This window comes from Atheta coriaria, unplaced genomic scaffold (genome assembly GCF_025399875.1).
Source record: "Atheta coriaria isolate IRGN ID8LTWV9N9 unplaced genomic scaffold, Caltech_Dcor_3.1 hic_scaffold_6_pilon, whole genome shotgun sequence".
NCBI lineage: Eukaryota > Metazoa > Arthropoda > Insecta > Coleoptera > Staphylinidae > Dalotia > Dalotia coriaria.
The window spans coordinates 4284971-4294749 of record NW_027045448.1 but is presented as its reverse complement, the minus strand read 5'-3'; the positions used below and the strand labels follow the sequence as shown (position 1 = coordinate 4294749).

Sequence of the window (9779 nt, the reverse complement as noted above, 5' to 3'; positions counted from 1 at the left end):
GGAGCTCATTTTCACTCGCGTCCCGAGCGACTAGTTGAAAAATTAGGTTATGTGGTTATAGTAATATAGTTAGAAGTTTTATTCGAGTATAAAGGCAGGAAACAAATGTAAATATTTTATTTTTACTTGTTAAAACAAAATGACGCATAAAAATGCAATTTTTGGGCATTTCTAGATTTGCTGTAATGTTGGTTGCCTATATAGTCAACAATGACAGATGACACAATGCTAGAGTATTAACATTCAATTGTCACCACAAAGTTATATCAAATATTAAACTCAGAGTTTTCACTTGAATCCAAAGCGACTAGTTGAACAATATGGTTGTGGGGTTATAATAAAGTAGTTATAACCTTTATATATAGGAGTATAAACAAGCATAATACAAGGGTAAACACTTTACTTTTACATTTTCAAATAATATTACGCTTTAAAATGCAAGAATTCTCTAAGATAACTAAATTTTTGGGATTTTTAGGTTTGCTGTATTGTTGGTTGCCTATATATACTCAACTCAAAGAGATGAAAACCTTTTGACTTTAAATTTTTACTACAAAGTTCTGTCAAATATTAAATTGACAGTTTACACCGAATAATTAGGTTATAGTTATAGTCACAACTTTTAATAGAGTAAGTATAAGCTGAATATAATTGTAGCAATGTTATTTTTACTTGTTACGAAAATATTATGCATGAAAACAACTGCAGTGTAAGAATTATTAAATATTTATAAATTTTCAGACTATATCGACTTTCTTATAATGTTGCTAGTCGATATTCTACATAGTTTTCACCCCGATCCCAAGCGTCTAGTAAAAAAATAAGGTTAGTGGTTATAATATATTAGTCACCATTTTTTATTAAAGCATAAATAGACAGGACACAATTGCAATCATTTTTTATTATCAAAAGCACAGTAATTATTAAATTCTTTTAATTTTTGTGACTTTATTAGCTTCAGTTTAACGTTGGTTGCCTATATACGCTCTTAAAATATGATTGCCACCACAACGTCATATCGAATTTTAAATACGCAGCGAATATGGTGAATATGTGCATATTATTGAAGCAATAAAGAATATTCCAAGCTTCCTGCATCGCGCTAAATGTCTACAAAGCGACAATACGCGCCGTCGGTCGAGCAGAATTTAAATTTCATATCGCACATGAATTCGCATATGATACTCATAAATATTTATAACATGCGTGATAAACGATTAGATGCTTGAAATCGTTGCATCGTGCACTTCGCTCGCCAAAACCAGACCCGTATTTAATAATAGAAATTAATCACGTGAAAAACCCGACCTACTTCGCGTCCATCGGTCAGAAATTCACAATTAACTTAGAAACACACTCCGTGCTTACTAGAGTGAATTTCGGGCCGTAAAATAGTTCGAACCAGTGCACATCGGTGTCGACGAGTTGTGTGGAACTAGGATGCGCCACTTGCGATTGATATGTGTGGCGCAAATGTTCGAGTTTACTCCTATTACAAGTATTACAACGCGTTTAATTTGTTTACATTCCTAATGGATGGCGGCGGGGCACGAGCGCTGCGCAAACCTTGCGTCGTAATCGCGACCATAACTGCAAAACCGCCCGCATTAAATTCACTGTTTGCCTGGCCACTAAAGAATACGAGCTGGCGAAGGAAGAAGACGAGCAGGAAGTGGCATGAGACGGATATAAATACAACGCATACATCATGAAAATGCACACACAAGTTGAAAATCTATTTGTGTTGAGTTATAATGGACAGTTATCGACAAATCGGCTGTAAACATCATAAATGTTGAGCAGATCGTGTATATCTATGCGATTGCACTTCATGGCGTCCATTAGCTTCGTCCTAGCGTCCTGGAAACAAAAAAAAAAAACAGCGGATAAAATCGCATTTGGAGAAATTCGCAGCCGCAAATGAAGATATCTGCAATGTCTTTCTGATATTTATTGGCGTCGGATTCCGCGAGGAATGCACAAGGAATATCCGAAGATGCATCATAAAGTTAAGGCCATAAAGGGAGGATTAAACGAGCAATAAAGGCGCTCGTATCAGACGGTAATTATTATGGCAGGCGACAACGAAGACATGCGCGACGTGACTTGTCATGTGAGCTCCAGAGGGGATAAAATTTAGTTGCGTATTAAATTTGATCTTTTCATGTGGATTAAATTTGAGCATTCGAAGAGATATTAAAGATCATGTAAACGGTATTAGCAAATTTAACTAAAATTAACTGAGCATAACCTAAAAGTACGTCAAGTAGGTTATGACATTTGACAGCACAAAGTACAGTGTTGCAATTTTATCTACAGACATCTAAAGGTATAAAATAAAGTTGGGTTAGTTACTACGTTTATAACTCAAGAACCGCTGGACAGATTTTAATGATCTATGATTTATTGGATTCATCTTGGATCCGAATAGCAGAATAAGTATTAAAACATCAAAAATTGTGATAAAAAGAGTGTTAAATACGCGATTGAAATTGATACAGACTCAAACATAGTTTTAGTTGAATATTTCAAACATAGAGGGCGCTAAAGTGCTTTAAGATACAAAAAAGCAAATATTAACAGCATTTTAACTTTAAATGAGACATAAAACATTTAAGTTAGGTTTTTAAAAGAAAAAACTGAATATATGTACCTTGAGAATATTAACTGATTGTATGTGCTGGAAATCTTGCTTTTGCCACTTCCGGCCGTCGTTAAGGGACGCCATCGTAAAATATCGTTTCAATTGGCACAATTCCTCCCCGGGCGCCTCGATCCGCAAGCACTTCTTGCCGACGTCCAATTCCAGCTGCACCCGTTGATCATTAATTTCGATTTTGGCGGCGCGATTACCCTCGTTAGAAATAATTTGCGCCGGATCCAAGCTGGCGTATGAGTTGCGCGCCGTCGCCGCGATGAAGGACTCTCTATCGAGCTCACAACGCAACTTGTAGCTGAGCAACTCATTCATCGTTGACGGCCGCTGCTTATCCTCATGCTCCGCATAAATCCGATTGATTTTTTCAATCGCCTGGTCGACAGAAACACCAGCCTTCGATTTGCAATTGGTAAACTTGAATGAAACATCGGTTGGAATCTTCGCCAACTGAATACGGCGCCAATTCGTCGGAGACGTGAGGAATACTTCTACGATTTCATCGTTAGTCCTGCGTTGAGGGACTGCTAGTACAGCGGTGATAGGGTTGGCGGCGCGGTTTCGTAGGGTCACGGATTTGGCGATTTTACGACCGCCGGCGGCGATGGAAAAGTCTACGAGCCATTCTTTTGCAAGGAGCTTGTTATGGAAGGGACGGGACACGAATAGCTCGATAAGGAAGATGTTGCAATCATCAGAGAGAGCGTTGAGGGTTTGGGATGATAGCTCTTCGGCGGTGACCTTTTCCGGTAAGACCGCCAGCAGGTCCGTAAATGTTCGGAAAACTTTTACGCGCACTTGGAATAACTTTTCGCGGGTAAACTCGGGATTGTTGAGTATTTCATTAGCGCGCAGGTGGTTTTTACATGCCTCTAGTTCTTTTTTCAATTCTTTGTATTTTTCCTCCTCTTGTTCAATTTCATTCAATATCGAAGCGTAATTATTATCAGGAGAATTAGAAAATGACATTACGCTTAGAAATTGTAAACATAAAGCACGGTGAAACGAAACGAAATTAGTTAGAGGTTATTTATTATACTATACGCACGTATAAACTTGAATTTAACGTTGCATTGGAACATCAGGCGCCATCTTGTGTTGATTACCCCAACTTCAGACGTGCGCCACACTAAATGACTGAAGCAGCTGGTTGTGAACATGTGGGGAAATATTCCCGCGTTCTTTCATTTCAATGATCAATGATAGAGTACTCTGCATGGCTCTTTTCATTTCATTACTGCGGATTATTTCACTTTGTGTTTGTGTTTCAAGTTCGTGCAGGCGTATTTCAGCTGATGATTTCTCAAACTCTAAAGATGCTGTGGTGGCTTCAAGGTCAGCGATTATTATTTGTAAGTTATCCAAAGATTTTCGGCTTTCGTCGAGTTGATTCTTCATTGTAACTATGCACTTTTCTTGTTCTTTTATTTTCTGATTATTCCCAATTGATGCTTCGGATAGTTTAAGTTGTAAGTCTGATATAAGTGCGCGAGTCGATGTGATGTCTTCAAATAATGAAGAGTTTTCACATTTTGCTTCGTCTAATTCTTGTTGGAATTCATTAAGCTGCATTCGAAGTTGGTGAAGTTCTTCTTCACTTTGTTCCTTTAACAATAAAAAGTTTAATATTGTAATTATACAAAATATTTATAAAGAATGTTTACGTTATGTTTCAATAATCGTTCTTTATCTTTCTCCAAAGTGTTTAATTTTGTTTGTGAAGTTTCCATTGCGACTTTCTCGCAAATTAATACTCTGACAGCTGTGAATAACTTGAGTGCCAATACTTTATGAGCCTTTTGAAGTTTTTCATGTGCTTCTTTATATTGCTCGCAATTTTTAGCAGTTTCTTCATATTTTTTATCATCTTGCTCTTTTTGCTCTTGTAAATCATTTATTTTTTCCTCAAGTTTTTGGAATGCAATCTTATACTCCCTATAAATTAAATAAACAGTGTTATTAAATATTGATGTAATTGAATACTTTATAAATTAACTGTTTGCGTGCTTCAAGCGTCGAATTAAACCTCTCATGCTGATCTTCCAAAACATCAATGGAAACCATATTTTTCTCTAACTCTTCAATGATTTTTTCGAGTTTATCACAACGTTCACGATAATTCTGCAAGTCTTGCACGGTGCTATCGAGTTCTTGTTGCAATAGTTCATTTTTCTTCTCAAAATTGCTAAAATATAATAATCATAATATTATTTATAATATCATACAAAATATGAGTTTAAGTTACTTCCGATTTTCTGAAATAGTTGCAAATAAATCATTTAATTCCTCTCCGCGCTCTTCATGCTCACGCAGACGATCCTGAAGGATTAAAATCTCTTCATCTCTAGCATTTATGTCATCCAAGACATTCTCTACGTGTTTTGGAGTTGGTAGACCAGCCACTTTTGTGGTTTGATATTTTTCTGCAAGCATTGTCTCCAAACGCAAAGAATCTTGTGAAATTCTTTCATTTTCTGTCAAATATTAAGAGTTTAACTAGTATAATTATTTTTTAAAGTTTATTTTAACAAACCTTCACTTAAACATTTGAACTTTTCACCCAAAGAATACACATTTATCTTCAACGCTTCATTTTCTTCAATTATTTGTTGTAATGCGTTTGTTTTGTTTCTATATTCCTGATATAATTCATTATAAGTATTTTGAAGGTTTTCCAATGCATTTTTATATTCCTAAGATTATAAAAATTAAATTTTATATTATAAATTTTAAATGCCTAAATATTTACCTGTTCATTTTGTTTTGATTGATCTAAATCATTACGAATTTTGCCAATATCTGTTTGTAAATATTCCAGAGATCCTTTCAAAGCTTCATTCTCAGTTTTTAAAGAATCCACTTGATTGGTAGTCAATTCACATTTATTTCTTAAATAATTAACCTCACTTAAACTGCTTTTCTGTAAAGTTTCAAGAACATCCGATTGTTTTTCGATATGTTTTTCCAACTCGTAAAATTTCTCTTCTTTTTCTTTGAAGTCTGTTTGAAGTGTTTTAATATATTCCACAAGCTTATCATGTTCCATCATAAGATTAATACACTAAAATATATAAAATATTAACAATAAATCAATTACAATTTAACATAACTTACTTTTGATTCAAAATCTTTATTTGTTTGCAATAAAGAATCACGTTCAGCCACTAATTTTTTAACGTCTTGAACAAGTGTCTTAAGTGCTTCATGCTCACGATTGTACGCAGCTTGAATTTCCTTTAACTAAAGTGTATTTATCATTAAAAGATTTTAAAATAATTTATTAATGAATATAATAGACCTGTAAGTTAGCGCTGTTTTGAATTTCTCTCTTTGATTCGTCCAAAATCACGTTTTTCTCTAACTCAGCAGTCAATTTAGTGTTAAGTACCTCTTTGACGCTGAACACTTTGTTCAACTCTTCGCAGAGCGCCACTTTTTCCTTGGTGCTCTCCATTTGGAACGAATTCAACTGTTTTACATTGTTTTGTAGTTCATTTATAGCCACATCTTTTTCGGCTACTTCATTTTGGAGTTTTTCACCGAGTTGTTTGTTATATTCAGCTATCAACTAAAAACATACATTATCAAAAGTAATTTATAATTATTAATTAATTAAAAATCTTACTGCTAATTTACTGGCTTTCTTATTCATTGTCGTGACGGCACCTTCCAATTGATCAACTTTACTGATTTCCGACTTAAGTCTTTCATAAATTGCAGTCAAAATTGTTCTTTCTTCCAAATGTCGCACGCGTTCTGTTTGTAGAGCATTGACAGTCTGTTTTTCATTTTCTAAATGTTCTTTAAGTATCTCGTTTGTCTTCTCTAGGTCTTCAATATTCTTGTGTAACACTTGCAACTGCTCGTAACAATTCTTTTGATACGCAACAAGTGTTTGACGTTCACTTTTGTTTGTTTCGATTTGTTTAAGCATGATATTATTTTCTGCTGCCAACTGAAACAAAACTTTTATTAGTGACCGAATATTGTTAAAATAATCATTTAAATATTACAGCAAAAATTGCGTCTGTATGGCTGTTAACTTCTCTTGTGAATTTGCCAATTCTTTCGCAATATCACCAGCTCCAGTCGCAGTTAACACCTGCGCCATGCCTTTGACCTGCATGTGAAGAGCATTGTTTTCGTGTCGATATTTCTCAGTGTTGAACAATAGCTGATTGTATTCTGTCTTAGCATTTGCTAACTTGAAATTCAAAAATTTTATTTAAAGTAATAAATTTTGTTGTTAAAGTTACCTGATCGTTTAATTCATTGATTTTATCAGCACTTTCATTAAGTAAATTTACTTTAACATCGATTTCATTGTCTTTATCAGCAATTACTGATTGTAATGATTCAATATTTTGTTCCTTTGTTAATATTTCATGTTTTAATGAATCTATATCTTCTTTTAAAGACTTTTCTTCCTTAAGAGATTCTTCTAATTGTGAACAAAGTTGTTGTATTCTATCTTTAAGAGGTTCATGATTGGAACTTGAAAGTTTTAAAGTTTCACTATAATAAAACAAATAAAAATAAATTTAAAAAATTATAACAAAAAAGAATAAAAACTGATATTATACTTTTCAGATGATGCCAAATTCAATTCTTTCTGTTTATAAATCAATGCACTACTCAATTCATTAATGCAAGTTCGATGAATGTTTATCATTTCAGGCAAAGGCCTCACACATTTCTGTAAATAAAAATAAAAATAAATAAAATCAAGATATCACACTTTACAAAATAAATATCAACGTCAACATTACTTTGTCCCTGATACATTTCAATTTGAATGTCATTCAAATTGCATTTACATATATTTTATTAAATAATATACACAAACATGCCTAAAATAACAGACCGTGCCACAATTTGCTGGAAAGACAAAAATGATAATATTATTACCGAAGAAGTTATCACCTATGAATGCCTAGACGCTGAAGAAGAAGAAATTGAAGAAGAATCAGCAGCCACTCCAGAATCATCATCAACTTTTTCATTCACAAATGTAAGCGCTTTGAGTACTGACGAGAGTGAAGACAACGACTTTGAAAAACTCATGGTCACTCTGGTTCTTGAAGATTTACTAGAAAAACTTGCCATTTTGCGATGTACCTCACAAGGTGAACATAGTCCAATGACTATAAAATATCCTGAATATAAAACACTTGATGATCGTTATGGTCAAGTATTAGAATTCGAAGAGAATCAGTTCTCAGAGTCGAAAAAACGCTACGCAGACTTAAACATGATTTACTCTGTAATCTATAAGACCTTGGAACAGATGGGATTAAATGGATCTTATGCACCTTTAGTTGAAGCTACACGAATCATGAAGAAAACATTTGAGGACGAAGAAAAGCTTGAGGTTGACGAAGAAGAAACTCGTAATCAAGAAGAAGAACTTAAGAGGCAGCTGCATAGTCAAAGGAAAGAACTAGAATCAACTTACAATGATAAATTAGAACAATTACGACTTTTAGAAGTCGCTCATGAGGATGCAATTGCATATGGAAAACTGGAATACAAATATTTAGAAAATTGGGAGGCGGCACGTCTGCATCAAGCACAAGTCATTCAAGAACAAGACGAAAATAACTATCGTGATATTATTTCAACTAATAAAACAAATATTGAGCTAGAAAATCGAATTCATGGTGAATTAGTGCGGTATTTTGATGAAAATGCTGAGGTAACATAAACATTACCTCACTTACATAACCTAACCCACATAACCTTATTAATATTATTTTAGGATTTATCTAACGAAACAACTTATTGGATGTACCGATATGAAACCGAAATGGAAACCCGTGAAGCAGAATTACTCAAACTGCGCATGGATCGTGATGCACAAATGGAAAAATACATGCAGCTTAAAGCCACATATGAAAGTCAGAAAGAATTCATTGACCATTGGAATAAAGTGCGAGAAGAACGAAGAATAGCTGCGGAAATTCATGCGAAACAAACAGCAGCTGCGAAAAAGATTCAAGACTGGTGGCGACGTACTATGAAACGGCTAAAAATAGGTCCGTATGGGAAAAAGAAGAAAGGAAAGAAGGGAGGTAAAAAAGAAAAATAACTTACTCGAAATTTATCCCAGTTGATGGACGTCGCGATGGGTTGCAGTTGCATTTTAAGCATTTCCAAATCCTGCATTATAATGTTACTTTGATCTGTGGAATCTTTGACTATACTGCTGACGCTGTGCAATTCATTAGACAACTTGGCGACGTGCATTTCGTACTCAATTTTACTTTTCTCAAAAAACGCTATAAAAATTTTATTCTCATTTATAAAATACTTAAAAATTGATAGTAAAAAATTAAATAATTACCTTTTGTATTATGCAGTTGATTATTGGAATTATTCAACTGTTGTTGCAGAAATTGACACTTTTTTTGAAACTTCTTCACTGTTTCTTCCATACTTCCAACTTGACTCATAATTCCGTTAACTTTTTGCCTCAGTCTATCATTGTTTTTACTGAGATCTTCAAGAATACACTTTGAGGATGTTTGGGTTTTATTCAGAGTATTTCCACCGGATTCTTGTAAACACAACATAGCCGCACTTAATTTCTCATTTTTACGGGTTAAAAGTTCATTCTCTTCAAGTAATTCACGATTTTGATGAATTATTGAATTCATTGAGGATTCAAGCGTTTTCTCTTTGTTTTTGTAGTTTTCAACTTGTTGTATCCAGTGCTCATTGGTTAAATCATTAGAGCGTTTTTCTATGTCTTCCAGAAGACGTTTATGAAAGGTCACAGCATTGAGTACTTCTTTTAAAACAGATTTATCTTGGATGTATTTTATAAGTACATCTCGGACATAATATTCACTTTCTTCAATTTGGGAGCTTAACGCGTTGATTTCACGCATTGTTTCTGTACTTGTACATTCACCAATTGAATGTTCACTAAAATTAATTTAAAAAAATTAAGTTTAAGCTTTTAAAATATTTAAAAATACTTGCATGAATGATATCGGAAGAGTGTAATGCATATTTGTGGAATTATCATCATTAAAACAAAAATCTTTTAAATTGATTTCGTTTGGCTGTGAATTTTCTTTGGATTTGGTTGATTTTGAAGGAATTATTTTCTTAAACAGTT

General features: G+C 33.8%; 3 protein-coding genes and 1 long non-coding RNA gene across 4 annotated transcripts; 2 read left to right on the top strand and 2 right to left on the bottom strand.

Annotated features, from left to right (window-relative positions):
- The first annotated feature begins 483 nt into the window (after window positions 1-483).
- On the top strand, window positions 484-886 carry LOC135794112 (uncharacterized). Its single transcript, XR_010548800.1, has 2 exons — window positions 484-630; window positions 742-886. It is a non-coding gene; the product is annotated as an uncharacterized lncRNA (long non-coding RNA).
- An 829-nt stretch (window positions 887-1715) lies between these two features.
- LOC135794110 (myosin-J heavy chain-like) lies at window positions 1716-6615 on the bottom strand. Its single transcript, XM_065305265.1, has 10 exons — window positions 6282-6615; window positions 5955-6224; window positions 5771-5896; window positions 5406-5717; window positions 5190-5349; window positions 4902-5130; window positions 4653-4841; window positions 4321-4591; window positions 2654-4261; window positions 1716-1860 (listed from the first exon to the last, which is right to left on the bottom strand). The coding sequence occupies exons 1-9, from the start codon at window positions 6588-6590 to the stop codon at window positions 3770-3772; spliced, it is 2358 nt and encodes a 785-aa protein (XP_065161337.1). The 5' UTR covers window positions 6591-6615; the 3' UTR covers window positions 1716-1860; window positions 2654-3769.
- Window positions 6616-6665: 50 nt separating this feature from the next.
- LOC135794599 (repetitive organellar protein-like) lies at window positions 6666-9546 on the bottom strand. The gene is made up of 5 exons (XM_065305932.1): window positions 9000-9546; window positions 8750-8934; window positions 7240-7352; window positions 6913-7171; window positions 6666-6860 (listed from the first exon to the last, which is right to left on the bottom strand). The coding sequence occupies exons 1-5, from the start codon at window positions 9544-9546 to the stop codon at window positions 6666-6668; spliced, it is 1299 nt and encodes a 432-aa protein (XP_065162004.1).
- Window positions 7488-9007, top strand: LOC135794111 (dynein regulatory complex protein 9-like). Its single transcript, XM_065305266.1, has 2 exons — window positions 7488-8351; window positions 8415-9007. Exons 1-2 carry the CDS (start codon window positions 7503-7505, stop codon window positions 8742-8744), a joined length of 1179 nt encoding a protein of 392 aa, XP_065161338.1. The 5' UTR covers window positions 7488-7502; the 3' UTR covers window positions 8745-9007.
- Window positions 9547-9779: the final 233 nt, after the last annotated feature.

Coding starts and splice junctions, on each gene's coding strand:
- LOC135794599 (XM_065305932.1), bottom strand. CDS start 9,546: ATGCGTGAAATCAACGCGTTAAGCTCCCAAATTGAAGAAAGTGAATAT. Junction 7,353..8,749: donor TCAACTGGGATAAATTTCGA/GTAAGTTATTTT, acceptor TTTTATTTACAG/AAATGTGTGAGGCCTTTGCC. Junction 7,172..7,239: donor AATTTGGCATCATCTGAAAA/GTATAATATCAG, acceptor GTTTTATTATAG/TGAAACTTTAAAACTTTCAA.
- LOC135794111 (XM_065305266.1), top strand. CDS start 7,503: ATGCCTAAAATAACAGACCGTGCCACAATTTGCTGGAAAGACAAAAAT. Junction 8,352..8,414: donor ATTTTGATGAAAATGCTGAG/GTAACATAAACA, acceptor ATATTATTTTAG/GATTTATCTAACGAAACAAC.
- LOC135794110 (XM_065305265.1), bottom strand. CDS start 6,590: ATGCTTAAACAAATCGAAACAAACAAAAGTGAACGTCAAACACTTGTT. Junction 5,897..5,954: donor AAAACAGCGCTAACTTACAG/GTCTATTATATT, acceptor AATACACTTTAG/TTAAAGGAAATTCAAGCTGC. Junction 5,131..5,189: donor GTTCAAATGTTTAAGTGAAG/GTTTGTTAAAAT, acceptor AATATTTGACAG/AAAATGAAAGAATTTCACAA.